General features: G+C 40.3%; 1 protein-coding gene across 1 annotated transcript in view; it reads right to left on the bottom strand.

Annotated features, from left to right (window-relative positions):
- Positions 1 to 6,933: 6,933 nt before the first annotated feature.
- Positions 6,934 to 22,653, bottom strand: part of IPO11 (importin 11) — a 100,120-nt gene continuing 84,400 nt past the window's right edge. The window contains exon 30 of the mRNA XM_048503974.1: positions 6,934 to 8,401. Coding sequence (XP_048359931.1) covers positions 8,237 to 8,401 — 165 coding nt within the window. The 3' untranslated portion in view covers positions 6,934 to 8,236. The remainder of the gene's footprint in view (positions 8,402 to 22,653) is intronic.

Raw genomic sequence — 22,653 nt, 5'->3', positions numbered from 1 at the left:
TGCTGGCACACACCGGAAGTGCCATCACTGCATTGCCAGATATGCAGGACGCTCTGGTATTTGGATATAAACTCAATGGTAAAAACGGTTTCTACTATAGAGCTTTTGCCTGAATACTGAGTGTCCCATGTTGTGGATGATGCAATGACACCACTTCCAGTGTACACCAGAAGTAACATTGGCCTGTTGCTGGCAGCATTACTGATCTACTGGGCCAGGCCTCCTCCTGTTGTCAATAAGGGGCTGCAAGGTACAATTGGTAAGCCTCCACTGTGTATGGAAATGCTTTTGATGTATAGATAGGTTTGAGTGGCTCTTGGCAGGGCTTTGCTGTGGTGGCACTCACCAATGTTGAATACCAGCAGCTTTTGGGAGAGATGTTCTCCCCAGCCAGGGGGGAATTGGTGGCAATCAGTGCAACCTTATATATGAGTACAGGCACCTATTTCATGCACACAAAAAGGGCACTGGTTCGTGCTAATAAGTATTAAAATGCAGATATGGCTGGAGTTCAGAACTCAGTGCAAGTATCCAATGAACAGACAGTGACTCAAGCTAGTGAGCACAGGGTGATGGTCCTCATGAACAAATCTTGTACTGACCTCATTAGCAGCCCAAACTGCCACAGGCCATGTCAGGAGCTACCTCAGGACCTTATCTTACTATACAATAAAACAAGGTCATTGATAGCACATGAAAAGCAAATACAGCACTGCAGATCTCCCAACTGTGAGACCAATTGTTCAGGACAATGATGCAGTGTGTGCTCTTACCAGCAGCTAAAGCTGAAAAACAGGCTATTTGGGGGGCAATAACACATTTAGAATTGTGGAGGAGCATGACTGATCTGCAACTGTCACATGCTCTGGGGAATAATTTCTTTTATCTGGCAAGACAATAAGTCTTCTGTCCCATGCTGGTGGCCTCTCCTCAATAATCCCAGCCGGTATTTTGTGCTGATATTTTGCTGTTTTCTGCAGTCTTAAATTTATGCTGTAAGTTATTTTGACTGGTCTACCAGATTCACAAGACAATTCCCTCTTCTTTCCTCAGTTACTGGAAGAAATACTTTGTGACATTTGCAGTGGGGGGAAAAATACTTTTCTGCCCACAAATAAATTGGTCTTTACTTAACCAATGAGGAATCTTTGAATGTATGAGCAAAGCCTCAGTCAACATCACCCTGGGGAGGTTGCCAACTTATTCGTTGGTTGTCTGGTGGCTTGATTCATTTCACTGGTTGATGGATTCATTTCACTGGTTCACTTCAACAGCCTGCTTTGTTTTATGTCCTACTTGGGCAATGGATTTGATTAAACTTTGGTTCGTTTAAAAATAATAATAATTTCTCATTCTCTTCAAAAAGCAATTTTTAATTTGTCGTAACAGAATCAGATGAAATTTGAATGTACTGAAGCTCTTTATGAGGGAACAATGCCTGCAAAATTGTGTCAGAATTGATCCTGGAGGGTTGTTTTAAGACACTGAATTTAATCATTTCAAGAGGTATTTGCTGGCCCTGCCATTTGTTTTTGTAACCAATCTGCACAATTATTGTCTTTTTTTTTTTTTTTACTAAACAGGCATCAGTCCCAGGAAATGACAAATGGACACTAGGATAATCCTCTGCAAAATTTCAGAAAGATAGGTGCAGGGATTCCTAAAGAACTCACTATTAATTAGAAACAATGCAATGGGAAAGATTTAATGAACACACTTGCAAACATTCATTCCAAGAGAGAACTCACACAGGGCATAGAAAGCAATTAGTCCAAGGCACATATATTACCACACTTCTATACATCATTCACAGCAATTACACTGGTTGGAAGCTAAGAAAGTAACAGCATGGTTCAGCAGCTATGTGCTTCACTGACAACTCAAAACTATCAATCATATTGTCTCTTGCCATATTTTTCTCCCGAAATACTTGGAAACCACCATCCTTATATGGAAGACAAGGCTGCAGGCAGTTAGACCAATGCCAGGGAAGGCCAAAAAACACCCCTAGCCATCTGAAGTATCTCCAGGTGCTTCAAATGGTTTTACTTTGCTTTGGAGTGTTTCAATGGGGAGTTCCATTTAGAGGTCTCTCCGTTGTGGCTCTGAAGCAGAATGGGTCATTCTGGAATGGGATTCTTTCTGGAACAAACACACATCCCTATTGCGAACCTACTTCAGGCCATATAATGCACGAGGTCCATAATTCCTACAGACATCTAAAGATACTTGCAGATCAAAGAAAGTGTTTATATATATTAATCTCAAAATTATATTGCAAGTGTATACAGTCTCACGTTGTCTTCTTCCATTCTCAAATATAAATGTTTAGTTAAATTTCCATCTTTGCAAGCTTCATCCTCTACTTAAAGGGGGGGAAAAACCCAGAAGGACAAGGTGGCCAATTATCACCCTATCTCTGATTTGTCCTTTCTGGGTAATTGAGAAAGCTGCTGAAAAATGGTCTTCCTGGATGATTCATCTACTCTGGGCTTCAATCAATTTGGCTAAGGGACAGAAATTGCACAGGTTTCTTTATAGTTGATAATCTCCTTCTGAACATACACAATGGCCATGCCTCTTTAATGCTTCTACTATATTTAGCAGCCCCCTATATTATTCAATCTCTATATCAAGCCCATATGATTTCGGAATGGATGTCATCAATATGCTAGTCTACCTAACTGGATGATGCAGTAGAGATCATGAGCCACTGCTCGACTGCTGTGGTTAAGCAGCAAAGAATGAACAAGTTGAAACTGGATGATGACAAGACAGAGGCACACTGGAAGATGTTGACTCAGTCAATCTGGTTGCAGGCATCTATTATACGGTAATTTCAAGACCAGACTACTGTAATGCACTCCACATGGATCAGCCCTTGAAGAACCTCTTTCTTAAACTGCCTCCAATTCTTGCATTTCTCTGTCTTAGCAAAAGTGGACTTGGTAATCTTCACTTGTTGGGGTAGCATCTACTTCAGCCTTTAACTGAGTACCTAAATAGCAAAGGAGATCTGCTGAACTCCCACTGCTAAACAGACAGGTTGAAGAAAGTATAGTGTTGACTTGAAATCTTGCACTGCTCGTTGTTTCAGGTGTCTCCTCTTCTTTACTCTTCTCTATTTTTAAAACCAGAGCTTCCAGGAGACCAGTTCCTAACTGAGCTCCAGTTCTGAAAAGCAGAATATTGCTGCCGGTGTGTTTCCCAGCAGACCCTTCAAATTACTTATGTGCAAGTTTCTGCGAGTCCCCCCACCCCACCTGTACAGCAGTTTTTTTTCCATTTCTAGGTAACTGAGCCAATTCCCAGCCTCTGGCATTAGAAAGAGTAAATTCCTTATAGTGTCATTGTGAACAGAGAGAACCCACATCTGAAACTGTAATTTTTCAATCAAAACAGCATGACAAAAAGTGTGGTATAGCAGTTTGACTGTTGATCTGGGACACCCAGATTTGAACATTTCCTCTGCCATGAAAACCTTTGGGCCAGTATTTTACCTCACAGGGTAGCCTTGGGCCAGTATTTTACCTCACAGGATTGTTGTGAGAATGGGAAAGGGGAGAATGTTTACAGTCTTTGGGAAGGAAAGTGAGGTATAAATGAAGTAAGTAAATAAATAAATGATCACAAAATCTAGAAATGTCCTAGCATGAAAAAGTCCATCTAAGTCCAATATGGCTGGCTGCAGCTCCCCAAGGTTTTGGGCAAAAGGCCTATCTCCATTCTTGCTTCTGGAGTCAGTTTCCTTTGCTCTCGCAATAAATCCTTGATTGGGCCTGCCAGGGATTGTATTAAGGACCTGCATGCAAAAAATCTGCTTTGTCTCAGGGAGATTACAGAACTGTTTATGCAGATGAGGTGGACACATTTTGTTGTCCAGAAAAGTTGTCTAATCATAAAAAAATAGATGGATCAAAACAAAGAGCACTGCAGGAGAACAGAAAGGTCTGTTACTGCTGGTACTAAGCTGGAACCTCATGTACCATTAGAGGGAACATCACGTATAACAGTCACATTTTATGCTAAAATTAAATGCAAAAGAGGGGGAAATCACATTTTTATTCAACAGCAAAGTGGCTTATTAATTCAGATGGATTTATTGGGATATCAACTTTAGGACTCATTCTCTATATGAATTGTGGAATCAAACAAACAGTGTAAAGAAAGTCTGCTTGTTAATGAGAATGACTTCAGTGAAAAATTAAAGAATCTGGAATGTACTGCAAATAATAGCAAACCAGTCAGTTTGCTATTTTGGGTGGCCAGAATTTAAATATGTCTCATTTCAAGAGAATTTCTAATCAGCTCATTTCCCACTTCGCTTCTGCTATTACACTGCCTTGTTTAGGGGAAGAATCATTTTCAGGGGAGGGAGCAGGGGCTATATTTTTAACTAACATATGCGTTATTCCCAAACTTCACTCTTTCTTCAAGTAGCTCCAAGATGAGCCAGACCTCATTAGTTTCAAACAAAAAACCTGAATCGTATGCCTTCAGACACATGCCAGTAGAGAACCCCTCCTACACAGGGAACAAGTGGTGAACTATCTGCTTTTACAGCTCTCTATTATCAATATGCATAGAGGTGCAAGCTGCTCTCTCCTTAAATTGGGTTAGCTATTTGGGAGAGACCGGCAGGGACGGCAGATTGATTCACATGTGAGGCACATGGTGAGCTGACTGCAAATAACCGTTTTGAAATGTTGTTTTTACAAGCACAAACCTACCATTAGGATAAGTACATAGATAAATGAGGCATGCTTGGAAATTGTTTTGGCCATCATACTGCTATTTGGGGCTCCAGGGACAGTATATATAGAACCTTTCCAGGGATTTTTCCAGGGCTCTTTCTTTTCTTTTTTTAAACCCTCTGGAGAAAATTTGTATGGTTGTATAATTTCTTTGTTGAACATTAAGCCCAATGCTATTTAGTTGTAGTACCTGTAGTGATACAGTACTGGAAATCTAACATTCAGTACTGGAAATCTATCAGCACTGGAAATCTATCATTCACACCTCCCAATAATGTGGAAGAGCAGCGGATCATTCGCTGTTCCATTATTTCAAACAGCTACCTCATTATCTTCTGCCTTTTAAGAAAGAGGAGACTGTAGTAAACATTAAGAGAATTTATATGGACTTTGGAGAGGTACAAATCAACCAACCACCTTTGATGAATGGCAGGATACACACACAAAATTGCCTCTAATCTTATTAAGACTACCAAGAAAGCAGAAACTCCTGAGTGTTGTATTTTATTCAAGAATTCAGCAACAGGCACACTCCAAGGAGTTCTGCTGAGCTTAGCTTTAAAAAGTAAATCAACTGAAAGGGAAGAGTACAAGTCTGGCTAATTTCCTCAGGGAGTGAGACGCTGCCACTGATTATCCTTTTGGACATTTGTTAATTTAAAAGGAGGGTCAATGTGGGCTTGGATAAACAAAGTTTCTGCTACCAAAAAATCAAGACAAATTTGGGAAAACAGAGCCATGCTTGCAACTATGTTTAGCTTTTCCTGTGCATCGAAGACAACATTCATGTATGGATAATGGCTTATTGACCTTTTTTTAAAAAAAATCCCACTTTTTTCCTTGATCTGGTTTTTCACATTGTTTTGCCTTCTTCCACTTAATCCTCACAACAACCATCTTGTGAAAACAGGCAGACCTTGATGGCAAAATAAGGTCCCAGTCCAACACTATAGCCATAACACACCAGCCCCTCAGAGGAGTTGTGATACAGTATCACTTTGCACGCAGGTCTCTCATTCGTCTCAATCATTTCCAGTTAAGAGGACAGGGTAGTAGGCGATTCTGAAAGACTTCTACCCAAAGACCCTGGAGAACCACTGCACATCAGAGTAGGCAATAGTGAGCTAGATGGACCAATGGCCTTGATCCTAGGGCAGTGGTTCTCAACCTTCCTAAAGCCGTGACCCTTTATTCAGTTCCTCATGTTGTAGTGACCCCCAGCCCTAACATTTATCCATTTTACAGATGGAGAACACTGATGCAGAGAGTCTTAGGCGACCCCTCTGAAAGGGTCTTTCGACCCCCGAAGGGGTCGCGACCCACAGGTTGAGAACCGCTGTTCTAGGGAGAGGGGCTGTGGCTGAGTGGAAAAGCACATGCACGGCATGCAGAAGGTTCCAGGCTTAATCCTTTTCATCTCTACTTAAAAGGATAAGGTAGTAGAAGTTGTGAAAGACTTCTGAGACCCCAGACTGCCACTGATAGAGCAGATAATACTGATCTTGATAAACCAATGTTCTGAAATAAGGCAGTTTCATATATTTTTTGTGAGTTTGTACCCCTTCACAATGCTCAGTTAAGTATGGAGCCTAAGGCTGATTCCGCATGGGCCAAAAACAGCAGTGTGAAAACGGTGTGAAAATGGTGTAAAAGGGTTTAAAACAGTGTAAAAGGGTTTATACTGTTTTCACACTGTTTTCACACCGCTGTTTTTAGCCCATGCGGAATCAGCCTAAGCCTTCCTCCGGCAAGCTTCTACAGAGGAAGATGCCACATTTAGCAAAGTGGAAAGGTAGGATATAAACTCAACTATCTCAATATGGCCTGTATCCCAAAATTTAGTCACAACTAGTAGTCAAAATTCAATCAGGTATCAAGCTGTACACTATACAAAAATGTCCTAATTTTGCTCCATTTAAATGCATTTGACTTAAAAAGTAAGATATTTTGGTTCTTTCATGCTAAGCCCTTTTGGATCTTGACTCTCTGAACGCAAAGAAATCCAAGGTCACTGGAATGCTCTGTGTACGGCAATATTACTACTTAAAATTCACTAAGATGTTCTTTGTAGAAGCAACAGCAAGCATGTTAAAAGAGGTATTGCTCCAGAATTACTGATTACATTTTTGTTCAGTCTGAGAATACTATACAAAATAAGAAAAATACAGGATAGCAGGTGGAAAATTTAATCAAAATTTTACTGTTTTGTTGTTTGGAAGCATCAGAATTTCTGGATACTGCAATACAGTTTACAGTATATAGTTTGCAAGGAGATCTTTGTTCCCCTTTACTTACACACAACTGACAGTTTTCTGCACAAATATTACACTAACATTTTGTTAGTGTGTTGTCAACGGTTTTCTTTTAAAAAAATAGATTTCTTACAAGAGAAGACAAAGGAAGCCTTGTCCAAAAAGAAAAGAGCCACTCCTTAAAATAGGAGGTGAAGGACCAAGAGAACCAGACCGAGTGGGGGAATGGAAGAGACATGAATGCAGTTCTATGAAGACACAGGATCCCAGAATTCTTTCCAATCAATTTCCCTTCCCCAGATTAAGTTCGTCAAATATTTAATTTGGAGAGCATCCTTTCCATTGTTTAGAATCATATAACTTTGGTAAACATCCCTTCTCATCCTTAAGCCTTTGTAGGGGACATTTTTTTCTACAACAGAAATTGCATACTGCTTCATCCCTTTTCTCTACAAGTGCATACTGCCAAGCTAGGAGAAGGAAATCAAGTGTAAATTTGCATCTCACATAGACCAAAATGCATCGCTGGGTCTACATGCTACATTTTAAATCAAAAATATTTTCGGACAGATAAAACAAGGAAACTTACCAAAATCTTTTTTCTTACAGGGATCAACACAATAATTTTAAAATTTGGATAACTTCATCAGTTGCTTTTTCACACAGAAGACATATTTTAGCTCTCCATAGAGGAAATGCTAACACTTTTGACCATTTGTATCACTATATTTATGCTATGTACGTTGCTTCATTGGGGACAGTAACATCTACACATGCTTTGCCAATGAAATGCTTCCCTGTTCTTTTAAATGTCTTAAATTTTAATACAGTTTTAAGAGTAAACAGCAATTTCAGCAACTTCCTATCCTGGTGGAAGAAACTCCATGGCCACCATTCTGCGAGTATTAAGAGCACATGACTGTTGAGATCAAAGCGGAGACATTTTACTAACAGTAAATGAAACCGCTGCTTTCATAGAATCTCTGTTATGCAAAAGTTCATTCCATATATAAATTACAACCTGGTGAGACAGGAAAGTAAAACTAATGAGATAATTTATAGTTATTATTTCAATCTTGTCTTCCCGGGGGGGGGGGGGGGATCCACTTCCACAGCCTCTGTTCTTAAATTTCAACAGAAATTTTTTCTCTCTCTCTTTTGTTTAAAGCTGGGTTTTTTTAGATAGATTAAAAGTGGAAGTGAAGAAAGAGGAACTGAAAACCGGTTTCCTCAAAAGCCCTGTAAGAAATCTTGCAGTTGGGTGACTATTTCTGCATCCACGGTTTCCATGAGTGCCTGAAAACCTAGGTCTCCCAGTAGCTCCTGCTGTGCCTTTAGCTTCTCATATACAAACTGCTGCAGTGACACAGAGTGAACGGGATCCTTCAGTGCAAGCTGCAAAAGACAGATAAGAACAGTAAATAATAATGAAAACGGTGGGAAAACTCTGCAACCATGACTCATTTTATAATCTTTGCTGTTATTAAAAAAAGCTTTTGTTTTTCATAGTTCTTACCCCCAAGCACACCATCCAGCAGTCGAACTCTTTCAAAGACGGATCTTGCTACTTCATCAATTAAAATTAACCTTTCGCATCAACACCAACCCATTAAAAAAAAAAGTAAACTGCTAAAATACTTTCATGTCTGTATTCGTTTTTCAAAATAAGGAAAAAGATTCAGTTTAGTTTCTCATTAGCCATGTGACACTTGAGGACAAGAACTGGTGGGAAAAGGTGAGATTAAGCAAAGACTTCACACTGAATGGTCTTCTGTCACAGTCAAGAACTTTGTTTGGACTTGCCCCCTCCAAATCAGCCTTGCATAATGTGTTTCTGACACCCCTTCTGAAGAATTCACATGAACACAATACCCCTGACCTGGAAAGCATTCCCATCAGCAGCCATGGACCATACATTCCTCTGAAGACAATGGATGTGTTAATGTGCTTGCCACCCACTGTTGTCCTAACCCAATGCTTCTTCCTCTGACTACTACCTTTAACAACCACCTCATTTGCATTACCATTGTTCTATGGATACACCATAGCTATAATTTAATCAGCTACCTTCCCCTTGCAAGCACTCTGGAGCATGGAATATCAAGCTAATGTCTCAACCCATTAATGACCCAACCATTAGGGTTGGTGTTTGTCTCTTGTCTTTCCCTGGAAAGGCAGGATTTCTTTTTGTCCTGGGAAGAAGAAGAAGAGTTTGGATTTATATCCCCCCTTTCTCTCCTGCAGGAGACTCAAAGGGGCTTACAAACTCCTTGCCCTTCCCCCCTCACAACAAACACCCTGTAAGGTAGGTGGGGCTGAGAGAGCTCCGAGAAGCTGTGACTAGCCCAAGGTCACCCAGCTGGCGTGTGTGGGAGTGTATAGGCTAATCTGAATTCCCCAGATAAGCCTCCATAGCTCAGGCGGCAGAGCTGGGAATCAAACCGGTTCCTCCAGATTAGATACACGAGCTCTTAACCTCCTACGCCACTGCTGCTCCTGAGATTAAGGCTCCTGAGATTAAGGCTCACTCTGCATAACCCTCAGGATCTCTTTTTCCCTATAAGAAGCCCCCTTGTCCAGTAGCCATTGTTCAATATCTCTGGATACCTCTCTATTTGTGGTATTGTTCCACAATGCATTGATCTTCCACAGCTAAGTGCGGGTTGCTTGGTTCTGTTCATCAGACAATTCTGTTCTAAGATCAGGTGACTATAACCCTTACTTCACCAATTCTTTCATCTATTCCAGGTCTATCCATTCAAAACTGCTTATATTCTAGGGCTGTGTGCACGTTCTGCTGCTTTGATTATTGTTTGCTTGTGTACCCCCATTGTCCCTTAATAAAACTGTGAAACTTTATTCACTTTCCGGTGGAGTTTCTTGCGAAAGCTGATTTACGTAAAACAGTAGGAGCAGCCCTAATGCCTTTGTTACTGTCACTGTCTCCAAAGGCCGGTTTCCCTTCAGCACTGCTCCGGAGCAGTGGTATTCCTGGGAAGTCACTGAACAAGGAGGCCCTCATCATGACTGTGTCATATACTTACTTTCACTGTAAAAACAGTATTTAAATCACAGAAGCAAATCCCCATTTTAGAAATTAAAATGTCATTCATTGATCACAACAAACTTCATCAATATCAATTTCTCTTCTCCAGCCTCCACATTCTTTGTAATAATTGCTACTAATTACTGACAACCCAAATATACAAGTAAAAGATATGGCTCATAAAAGTTTAGAAAGACTTTTGGCTCATAAATGGCTCATAAAAGTCTAGAAAGAATCACTGCAGTAAACGGAAAGGTCTGAGATAAGATCTTTTCTCCATTCCTGTTTTCACTATTTTCTATTTGACTAAAGGTGAACGTTCCATTGTTGAAGAGTTGCAGAGGAGGGAAGAATTCAACCTTCCCCTCTCACCTGTGCTATTTGATAGAAAACAACCACTGGAAGCTTCCCGTGAATGGTCCTTCTCCTCTGAGCGAAGGAGGACATCTTGTGGGTTTTTCTGACCATACAATTGGGGAGGCAGGAAATGATCTGTTTCTCCTTCCTGATTGCAGAGAGACCACTCATTTTCCCTCAGTTTGGATACTTCGGATAGCAGTCTCAAACAATTCAAACAGTAACTAAACATAACTTGAACTAACTAATCATGAGAGCAGAATTAGAGAAGAGGCTGCCTTAAGGTTACCAATGATGACTTTGGAGGGGCATGATGTCTTTCTTAGCTCAGAGAAGAAGGATCATTCACGGGAAGCTTCCAACGGTTGTTCTCCCACTGAGTGGAGGACATCTCACAGGACCTTCCATAGCAGTGTCCCCAAAGAGGGTGGGTCATCATTGGTCAAGTTCATGTATACGCTACAAAACCCTCTAACCAAAGGCTGCATTTGATGAGCTGTAGGTGTCAATTTTATAATATCTTACAAAAGTTGAAATTGAAAATTATATGGCAGTGTTACAGATCTCTTTGACTGAAGCATTCTTGTTCAGAGTGGCATGGGTTGGTGCACTTCGCAATGAGTGTGCTGAATTGCTGCATGGAACTTCGAGATTTGAGGGCCATAAGCCTAAGCTATGAATGAGTTGAGGCATTTGATGATGGTATTCCTGGATATATTATTGCCCAGGTTTGGTGGAGAAATGTCAATGAACATCAAATTGGTTTTCCTGATGGACTGTATTCTGGGGATGTATATTTTTGATGCACTCCTCACATCCAAAGTGTGCTATAGCACCTCTTTTGAATGTTTAGGTTGAGGGCAGAATGAAAGCAGACATATCTCCTGTTGCCCATGGAACTTTGAGTCAATTTTTGGCTGGAAGGATGCTACCTTGTGCAGAACAACCTTGTACTTATGGAACACACACATGTTTGGATGGACCAATAGAGCACTGAGTTCGGAAATCAGATGTACTGATATTATTTCAACTAGAAAGATAGTCTTTAGCTTCAAGAACTTCCTTGAGACTGATTGTAGAGGTTCGAAGGGTTGATTGGTAAGTGTGTTGAGGACCACGTTCAACTTCTACATTGGAAATCTATGAACCGTTGGTTGGTCCATAGCCTTGGCCTCTCTTAGAAACTTGATTATGTGTGGATGCTGGCTTATTGGGCTAACTAAGCATGGAATAACTGTAGACATCGCTGCCATTTGCCTCCTGAGAGTGGCTGATCGCAGGCTCGATTGAAAGTCTTCTTGAAGGAAGGCTAAAATGGTAGATACATCTGGGAGAAGAGAATTCAATTTCTTCCATCTGGACCACCTAACGTAGGTCTTCCATGTCAAATGACAGATTCTGGTGGTAGACTTTCTTTTGAAAGCCAGCATGGTGTTGGTGACTGCCTCACTTGAATTACGGTCCTCCTTTCAATCTCCATGTGGTTAAGTTCAGTTTGGAGGATTTGGGTGGAGAATGGCCCCTGCTGTAGCATGTCCCTACTAACAGTAGTCATAGAGGTGGCTGCATTAACATCTGGAGCAGAGTTGAGAACCATGGACATGGCGGCCAATAATGAGCTACAACAGTCACATCAGCTTGTGCATCCTGGACCTTGCGTAATAGCTTGGCTATATGCAGCCTGGGGGGAAAGGCATACATGAGTTCCTGTGGCCAAGGGATATCAGTACATCTGTGGCAATGGCTGACAGGTGAAAATATTGGGTGACAAAATGAGGCATCTGGGTATTGGAGGGCAAGGCATTTTGCTGCCTAAAGGTTTGACCATACTGGAAGAAGCCTTCAGGAATGTGCTCCTCGGGTCAGCAGAGGGATCAGCTGTCAGAGGAGCATCCAAATAATCCTCTGAAAGGAAGATGTCTTCTTTTGACCTGATATCCTCAGACACCTTTGCAAAGCACCTTTCAAGAAGATGCCGTCTAGCCACTTTTGAGATCGCTATTTTCCTCATGAGTTGGGGAAAAGAAAAAAGAGACAAGGGGGAAAGGAAGACTAGATGCAGATAGGAGTAGTAGAAAGATACATATATAGCTACATAGATAGGCAAGGGTTAAGGAAAGGAAGGAAGTTTAGTAGTAAATTAGTGCAAGCAATCTTGAAGCTGCTCTTCCCTGGCTAGGCAGGAAAACAACTGAAGGAAGCTGAGTGGTCTCCCCACAAACAGGAAGGACAAAAAGATCATTTCCTGCCTCCCCAAATGGATGGTGGGGATCACCCATAAGATGTCCTCTATCAGTGGGAGAACATCTCACTAATTTGCTTTTAAAAGACAGAAAAAGATCTGTTTAAAAATAACCCTAGAAGAATATGGAAGGTAAATGAGAAAATACAGCTAACTAAATTTTAAATTTTGTTCAGTAAAACATTATGTATTACTTCAGCAAATTAATGTTGAATGCCTGTCACAGTATTGTAGCCTGAACAAAGGCCTATAAAGGGATCACGCTGTATTCAGACTTCAGCTTGTACAGAAACTGTCATCTTATTAATAGTATCTAATCTCTCTAGGCAACAATAAAAAAATCACTTATTCTGTCAAATTAGTTTATCCACCCTTAGCAGTTTTCTAATTATAAAAGTCTCGCAGAAAGATTATGGGTGGTAGTACCTTTTGAACTGAACAGTTGAGCTAGATGTATTATATCCCAATGCAATCTAAACATTACACAAAAAAACCAAATTCAACATGTAAATTAACAGGCTGGGATTACAAGGATATGTGTCCAGAATCTTGCAACGGTTATCATTTTTCTCCAGTTAAAAGACTGTATTTGTCTACTGATCCTGATATGGTGAATGGTTTCCCTAAGGATACCAGTATGAGATTTGTGGAGAGGGAGATTTTTTCCCCTGATACACATGCATAAAGAAAATACCATGGTTGCTCGTTACTGAAAACAGACTAAACCAGGGGTCTGCAACCTGCGGCTCTCCAGATGTTAATGGACTACAATTCCCATCAGCCCCTGCCAGCATGGCCAAATTGGTTGCAGACCCCTGGACTAAACCATAGGCTCAATAATTAAGAATCAGAATCCCTAAAATAACAACTTCCTTCCTTCCTTCCTTCCTTGCTTGCTTCCTTACTTCCTTCCTTCCTTCCTCCCTCCCTCCCTCCCTCCCTCCCCCCCTCCCACCCACCCACCCACCCATCCATCCATCCATCCATCCATCCATCCATCCATCCATCCATCCATCCATCCATCCATCCATCCATCCATCCATCCATCCATCCATCCATCCATCCATCCATCCATCCATCCATCCATCCATCCATCCATCCATCCATCCATCCATCCATCCATCCATCCATCTTTCAATTTATTTCCCACCCTTCCCACAGGGCTCAGGGCAGCAAACATCAATAAAACCACAACAATCAGACAATATAAAAACAATACCAGCATGAACGGTATCATTTAAAACTTTCACAATAATACAATAAAACAGATGGCGATAAAACCCTAGCCTGACACCCATGGGAGGCAGCGATGTTCCATTCAGGCTGGCTGGCACGATATAAAAGCCTGGAGGCCCTGCGGAACTCACAGATGTCCCACAGGGCCCTGCAGAACTCACAGATGTCCCACAGGGCCCTGGGAGCTCATTCCACCAGGTGGGGGCCAGGGCTGAAAAAGCCTTGGCCCTGGTAGCGGCCAGCCGAACCTGTCTCGGGCCAGGAACCACCAGTAAGTCCCTCCCCCCCCACCGATGAGCAGAGGAGTCTAGAGGGGAAATATGGGGAGAGGCAGTCCCGCAGGTATGTGGTCCAAGACAGCTCATGGCCTTAAATGGCAAAACAAGCACCTTGAACCTGATCCGATTTTAGGACTTTTACTATATATATCTTACAGAAAAATATTTCTATTTGTTGCTGCTCCACATAAAACCAGTACTGGTAACAATCTATGACAAGAGACATTTGCTTAGATGTTACAAAAATTCAATATCCTGTGCAGACATGCTTTCATATTCCCCAAATACATCTTTGTTGCCCTGCTCTGAACTCTTCCAGGAAATGCTGTGTAGCTACACACTTTCAAGTCTACTTTTGGCAAAGTGTATGAATTAACCCCTTACCTTATGAATGAAGATCAACAATAAATAATTTTCACTAAAGTAACCATAGCCTTACAGACTTTTAACATGCCTCCAGTAACCATAGCAGAGGCTGAAAGAAGTTTCAGCAAGACAGAACTCATCCAAAATTGCCCGAATACTAAGGGGTAAGAAATTAAGCTACCTAGCTATGCTCTCTATTGAGTGTGAACTTGCCAGATAAATTGACTTTGGGGAGGTAATACATGATTCTGGAATTGAAAGGGTCAGAAAAATAAAGTTTAAAAATCTAAACATTGGCAGGCCAATCAAAATATTACAAAACTATTCTGTCAGACTCTGCCTCATACTGGATTTTACATTAAACAAAAATATCAGGTAAGTAAGAGTGTGTGTTGCCGATGGGGGGTGGGGGTGGGGGAGGGAGGACGGACGGACGGACGGACGGATGAAAAGTCACAATTTAGGCCAAGATATAATTTCAGAATCAAAATGGAAGCTTCTCTTTCAAAATTCAGAAGACTGAATACATGAGGTGGAATGGTGAAAGGAGTTTGTATTACAGGTTGATAATGCTTGGGCCTTCTTGACCATGCAGCTAACTGGGTAACCCTCTCAGGCTAGGTTGCCTCACAGCACTTTTTTGAAAATAAAATGGAAGAAAAAACAAGGTAGGCCATCCTGAGAACTCTGGAAGAAGAGCTGGGCACAAATCTGATAGATAGTTCAGATAGTTATATGAAATTTCACTTTTACTTTCAAGTTGCCTTTTATATTGGATCAAGAAAAACACTCGCTGCGCATGGGTATTTTAGACTCTTGTGCCTAAAATTTAGTCCCAAACTATATTACTCCAGTCAAATAAGTCTTGGTGGAAAAGGGATAGGTAACTCAGAAAAGGCTACTGGCAATAAAAACAGGTATCCTCACTTACTATTTAGTACTTTCTAATCACTTAGTACATAATAGATGTTAATAATCTGACATTCCCAGGTGTCTTGTGTGGCTGTCCAACCCATTTGTTCATGTGTTTGACAGTCTCTGGAAAGTTACCCTGCAGAAATAGGTGAATTTCAAGGGGGGGTGGGATTGTCCTGGAATAAAAAAAAATTAACGATCTTTAAATAGAAGCTGTGTCAAACTCACCACATAATCATGGCTGATCATGAGCTGGATCAAGCCACCATTTCCACTCAATCTTGCTCAATTCCTTTTTTTTTTTAAAACTACAGTCTTGGTCCCATATAATATGGTTTTGGCCATACAGCACCTGTTTCTTCTTACCACAGAATAAGCTGGTTCAATTCAACCCCAAGTAAAGGCATGCATCCTAATTATGAGTCAATTGCAGAGGTTGGCATAGAGATATCAGACAATCAACACCATCTATATATTACATTACTTGAGTTGTTGCATCTTCTTTGGAAAAAGCTGCTACTATACTAATGCCTGAAGACTTCGTTTGAGACATCTTTCTGAAAACAAGAACGAGTTTAATGGCAAGAACTGCTATTGCTGTTTAGTTTGAGTAATGATACACATTTGGCTTTGTGGAATTAAGGTCACTACCAAGAGACTAACTAATTTTGGAATTTAGATTGATCTAAAAATGCCTTAAAGGCAGGAATATTTACTCACTGAGTTCAAACAATCTCAAGAGCTTAAGAAATACAGAGAAAAAGTAATAAAGGACAGAGAATGTTATAGAACAACATTAATAATTAATATTTTTTCAGTTTATTAAGTTATAGTTCGATTTTCTTTTTTAAAAAAAATACATTATAATCAGGGTACACCACCACTTCAAGCTAGTATGCCTGTACTTTCTAGTTATGCAACAACAGAAAATGCATATATGCTGAAATGTATACTATCATCTGACACATGGAACCAAAGACAATCCCTCCTCTTCCCAGCTCCCTTTACTCTTATAGCCTCAGCCAACCATGCCCTGTTTCAGAAGTCACCACTTCCAACTTGCTGCCGACTAAGAGTAGTACTTTTTCTATTGGGGCTCCTCAAAGGGGTTTACAATCTCCTTTCCCTTCCCCCGCTCACAACAAACACCCTGTGAGGTGGGTGGGGCTGAGAGAGCTCCGAAAAGCCGTGACTAGCCCAAGGTCACCCAGCTGCCGTGTGTGGGAGTGCACAGGCTAATCTGAATTCCCCAGATAAGCCTCCACAGCTCAAGCGGCAGAGCGGAGAATCAAACCCGGTTCCTCCAGATTAGAATGCACCTGCTCTTAACCACTACGCCACTGCTGCTCCTAAGCTATGGAACATGCTTTTTTATGAGGCCAGAATAGGGACCGTCTCTTGCTTCTTTTTGTTCATAGGAGAAAAGATGCTATTTTGTCATTCTTTTGGAAACAGAGATGTTTACCTGAATGCTAATATTACTCTATTGTTTCTGTTACCGTTGGCTTTTAAGTGTAACTTGCAGCTTACCGCTCTGCGCCATGGGGCTCCACAACTTTTTTTGAGACCTCATTTTTAGATGTTGAGGTTGGATCCTACCAACCATGACTGCAACATGCCCAAGGAAACAGGTCTTTGCCTTTCTCAGTATAATCTAGTGATGCCTGAAACTGTAATACTGTGGGGATCAGGAAACAAGGCACTGCAGTGAGGAGTCACACACAACAGAAAAAAACATCGACAGAAGGAAAGGGAATTTTAACTTAGGCCTGCTTCCTCACTTTAATCCCTGTGATGTTTTGTCTACAAGGTTTCCCTGACCACACAGCATGTGATTCACTTTCAAGTATTGCTGTTGAAAGATGGAATACTGTTTTCAGTTTGGGTAGTTCTGTTGCTGCTGTGCAGTGAAGCTGCTAGAGAAAGCAAGCGGCATATACCACAGAGATGCCATTCGGTGATGTAAACCCTGCACAGTTACTGACATACATTTCCCTCACTCTTTCCCCAATCTGAATTCAGCTATTGTTTTCATCTATTTTACCAAATAACTGATAGACATTCTCAAGTGGCGACACCATCAACATTTCATAATGAGCGTGCCATATTTGTTATCAAGCAATGCCTTGCAACAACCAGGAGTGAATATTGTAGTAAACACAAGACAAAAATCTAGATACTGTAACAAAAGGGGACAATATGAAACTCCCGTCAAAAACAGCTTTTGCTAAATGGGCCAAGTATCTATTTATCTTGTCATAAACAATATGAAATGGTCAGCTAACTCCTTATCTTATAAAGCAATTTACAGAACGTGGGTGCAGACATCAAGGTAGATGTTCTTGAAGTACAAAGAAGCAAAGAAGTCTGCTTACTCAAGAAGCTGCTTGCCCACTAATCAAAGTGTTGCAACTTTGCTGGATGGCCCTCATGTATGCTTTATTTCTAACTATAAGTTAGACAGTTTCTCAAGGACAGTGAATGAAGAGCAATTCAAGCATTTTATAAGGGAAAATTCAAGGATGGTGCAAATGCTTAATGGTATCAGGGTTTAGTAGCAAGATGAAGACCCATTTCAATCAGTTGCTCTTCAACTTTAAGGAAAAGTCACAGGTTGATATCAAATGCTATCACAATCAGCTCTGATGCAGCTTTCTTGCTTCTATCCTCTGAGTTCAACAATTGTGCAATTATAAAAAAGGAGGAGATGGAGGAGATGAGTAATCACCAACTAAAAATAAAAAATGTGTTCAGGCAATTCTGAAGCAACTGATTATTTATCTACTGAGTTACCTGCGGTACCTGCAAGACTGTGCACTTATTTTCCCCTTCTAAAAAGTTTGTTGCAGTTTGACCTGCCATTTCTCCATAAAGGTGAATACTTTTTGGTTTTCCGTATATTTGAATTGAAGAAGAGTTGGATTTATATCCCCCCTTTCTCTCTTGTAAAGAGAGTCAAAGGGGCTGACAATCTCCTTTCCCTCCCCCTCCCACAACTAACACCCTGTGAGGTGGGTGGGGCTGAAAGAGCTCTGAAGAACTGTGACTAGACCAAGGTCACCCAGCTGGCTTGTGTTAAGAGCGCACAGATTAACCTAGTTCCCCAGGTAAGCCTCCACAACTCAAGTGGCAGAGCGGGATATCAAACCCGGTTCTCCAGATTAGAGTGCACCTGCTCTTAACCACTACGCCACTGCTGGTCTCAAAACCAAACTCAAAACCAAAGATATCTTTACCAACATTTATGCCTGTTATCTGTCTCAAAGGTCACTAATCAAAATCAGTAAGAGAACTCTCAAAAGAGGCACATCCAAGCTATAACTGGCTCAGTAAATACCACATATATACAAGGGGGAAAGATTGAGCTTAACTTCTGGGGGCGGGGGGTGAGTCCTTGTCGCTTTTGCTCTGATGATTTGTGCTTATTTTTCTCTTGGTCAGTAGGAGGCACTCTTTACCAAAGTTTAACATATAATGGTATAAGATTAACAAAAGTAATAGACTTTTTAGTCATTTCATTCTGCAGTTTTCTGAATAGATATTCCAGCTGAAGCACAAGGCCAACCCACATTCCAGGTCTAGTCACATTGTTGCTGCTATTAAAGCAATCTTGCTGAGCAACAGTGTATTACAGTAACTGACAGCTTATATTGTCTTTGAAAACGGTTATCTAAAATCAATTAAATATATATATATTAGAAAAAATTATGTTCAGATCATAATAATCTTGCAAAGAGAGCATGATGCATCTCTGAGACTGGTATCAGACAACAGTTAAAATATTTTCACGCCAAATCTCACAATAAGAAGTCTGAATCATATTACCCTTAACATGATACTTTTGACAAATGGTAAAAGTAGTTTTATATATTTCAAATATTTTATTGCTGCATTCTTCATTAAAAAAAAATCTTGAGATGGCTCACATAATAGTTAATATATAAAAAACTGCAACACAATTAAAGTGATTATGCAACCACAACGCAGACTTAAGAGAGGCCGTTAAGCAGCTAAATTTATCCCTAGTCAACAGGAGAAAGTAAACAGCACCCACACACACACACCTGCTACATATGCAAATATCCCTAATATCAATCATGCAAATCAACAAAACTGGGAAAAATCCCTGGTAAAATATTTGGTCATGGTGCCTTAATTTAACAGTTTCATCACGGCCTAACCCTTTATGAACCTGCCCAACCATTACAGTCACCCATGGAGGTCCTACTTCGGGTGCCCCAGTTTCTGAGATTAGGTGGGTAGAAACCTAGAAGGCGTAGAAACCTAGGAGAAGGGGCTTTTACTGGCAAGCCACCAGGTTGGCTCATTTCACACATATACAGGCTTCTACCTACACCAGTCTGCCCTTTCCCAAGAGTCAGACTAAATGGTACCTGGTCCACTCAGCCCCAGAGACAGGTCTCATGACCGGCTATTGCATCCTTTTCCAGAGGTAAACTCTGCAACACTACCAGGCAGAGCTACCCTTTCAACTGTCTGATCTTTGCTGAGGCAGATTAGTATGGGCTAACTCTATGCTTCCCTCACACATTTTATCCCTCCTCTGAAAGCAGCACTCCCATAGGCTCATGTGCAAAACAGCTCATTGGCTGTTTTATCTTTTAAGGGCATAACAGCCTCCTGTCCATTACAACAAGTACTTTGAACTGTGAAGGAAAACAACTGATAGCCAATATCATTCTTTCTAGTCCAGTCTGGGAGTTATGCAATTTCTGTACACTGGTTAAACAAAGTAGATGTAATCTAGAAAAGGGAACGTGACATTACTAAACTGTGTTCTGATAATGTTCTTAAATGGCACCAAAAAACAACAACAACCCAGTGGTGTTCATGCAAGTGATACACCTGAACAGGTTTATCTGTGAATGGTTTAGCAAACATGTTAATGTGAGTCTCTGTTTTTTACCACATCTTGACATCAAGGCCTGGTCAAAACCCCTTTGAAAACTCCGAATAGCTCAGTTGGACACTACCTGAAAAAACACTATGGCAGCTAAGAAGACCACTCTCTCACATAAATCAGCATGAAAGTGTGCTTTCATGTTTGATGGAACTTGTTCCAAGCTCTCCTCCGCTTCTACCTGACACTGGCACTCAGTAAGAGTACATTTCAAAAATCCACCTGTGGGAAAAGCTGCATTGTCAACTGTTGACTAGATGACAAATGTCCCCTTTGATCAAGAACCCTTTGTTTTACCTTGATTATTAAATTGGAAGCAGAATTTTAAAAAACGTAAATCTCTTTGCTGAAGCCTGATAGTACATTTCAACATGAAAGTTGAAGATGAACTTGAAAGTGAGGAGAGCTAACGAGAAAAATGAAAAAACAAGGGCATGGCAATCAATAATTCAATTTCTAAAGGGTTGACTATATTATTAGTATGGTCCCTCCACCGGAACCAAAATTTTAATCCCACCTTTCTCTCAAACTCTGATACCCTTTTATTTATCACTTAAGGTTGCAATTCAGTTCTCTGCTACATTCTCTTGATAACAGTAGTATGTAAGCATATATTGAGGCCCATAGCCACGTGGATTCCATTTTAAACTCTAAAGGTGACAGTTTAGTAAGCAGATGAAGTTCTTAATATTAGAGCGAATGAGGAGGACCTTACACATTTATGAACTCCAACTATGTGCATACACACATATACACAGAAACAAATACCCCAGGTATTGATGTTTTAAAACTACCAGTTTTAAAGCTCTCATATGAAAATTTGAAATGTTCATAAATAATGAACTAAGCTCACTTCAGTTTTTAATTCAGAGTCCTTCATAAACAGAAAAATAATTTATTTCTATTAAAAATCTTGGTCATTAGTTTGCACAATATTTCTTTCATACAAGAAAAACATATTATTTGTTCTATCTCATCAATTCTACCCTACATATCCAGATATATTCTGTTTTGCCTCAATTGCTGCTTCTTTTTATTCTGTCAAATTGAGTATCCAGTGATATCTAGTGCTTAATGCTTATATGCCATTTATAAGGTTTGATATTAAAGCATTACCAGTTCTAAATATATCTGAACTACAGAACAGGCAAAATTTATTTCTATATTATGACTCACCTTTTTTAGATTTAATGTACACTTTTAATCCCTGTATTTTGTATAATTATAATATTGATATCTGTGCCACAGTGGGTGATTACAGAATCTAGAACTGTATGCACTTCAGTGAAGAGTGGCAGTCTTTAAATACAGACTCCTAAATTAGTTCATCATACTTGTTATTAATTACTGCATTTGAAGAAATCTACAAGCAATAGTATTTTAAGATATTGAGCCACTAGGAAACATAAGTCATCAGACATTTGGCAATGAAGAACACTATCAGAGGTAATGATGGCCAAACAATTTTATATTAAAAAAAAGAAATGGGTAATTGTTGATGTATAATTGACAAATGATGTAATAGAGTTCCAGTCCATTTATTTGGTGGGGCCACTGATCAAATTGCAGCTGTACCAGCGTCAACATTCATACACCATGAATTCACCAACTCTTGCCAGAAGTTGTCAGTCTATTTGTATGACTTGTGATCTGTGTGACCTTCACACCCAACAAGCAGATTGCTTTCAGGTTTGTCTAAAAGCTAAGATTAACTTCCTAATATGTTTTAGAAAGGAATATGAACTTTGCTAAGCTCTGTTTCATACAACAGTCATGCCATTTCTACATTCTCTTCATGTCCTTTCTGAGATAGGAGTGACCAGAAATGTTCTCTGGTTTCAACACTACCACTGAGAAAATTAAGACATTTTCAGCATGTTAGCTTGTTTTGTGAGGAATAAATTCTTTAATGTGCCAGAAAGTGTTCTCAGGTAATGCATTATAATACAGCATTTTAAGACCCAATGTGGTTTAGCAATTAGTGTTGTAGGCCAGGGGAGAGCTAGGTCCAAATATACAAGTTAGATGAAATCATTAAAAGAGCAGCAAACAACACTGGTAACTTCTCTAGATAGAAAGGACGGTGGCATTACCATGAAATCTTACATACTTCCGCTTAGAAATGGAATTCTACAAAAGAAGATGGGTTGATAGGAAATGTAACACCAGGCTGATAGTATTCTAGAGTTGTGTTTCAAGTCTGGACTCAAGACCTTCTGATGTCCAAAGGGGTTTTCAATTTACGTTTATCAAGCAGCATCATTCTACTTCAGATGGCAAACTATT

The sequence above is a fragment of the Sphaerodactylus townsendi genome, linkage group LG07 (genome assembly GCF_021028975.2).
Source record: "Sphaerodactylus townsendi isolate TG3544 linkage group LG07, MPM_Stown_v2.3, whole genome shotgun sequence".
Classification (NCBI taxonomy): domain Eukaryota; kingdom Metazoa; phylum Chordata; class Lepidosauria; order Squamata; family Sphaerodactylidae; genus Sphaerodactylus; species Sphaerodactylus townsendi.
This window is presented reverse-complemented; position numbering and strand designations above follow the sequence as displayed.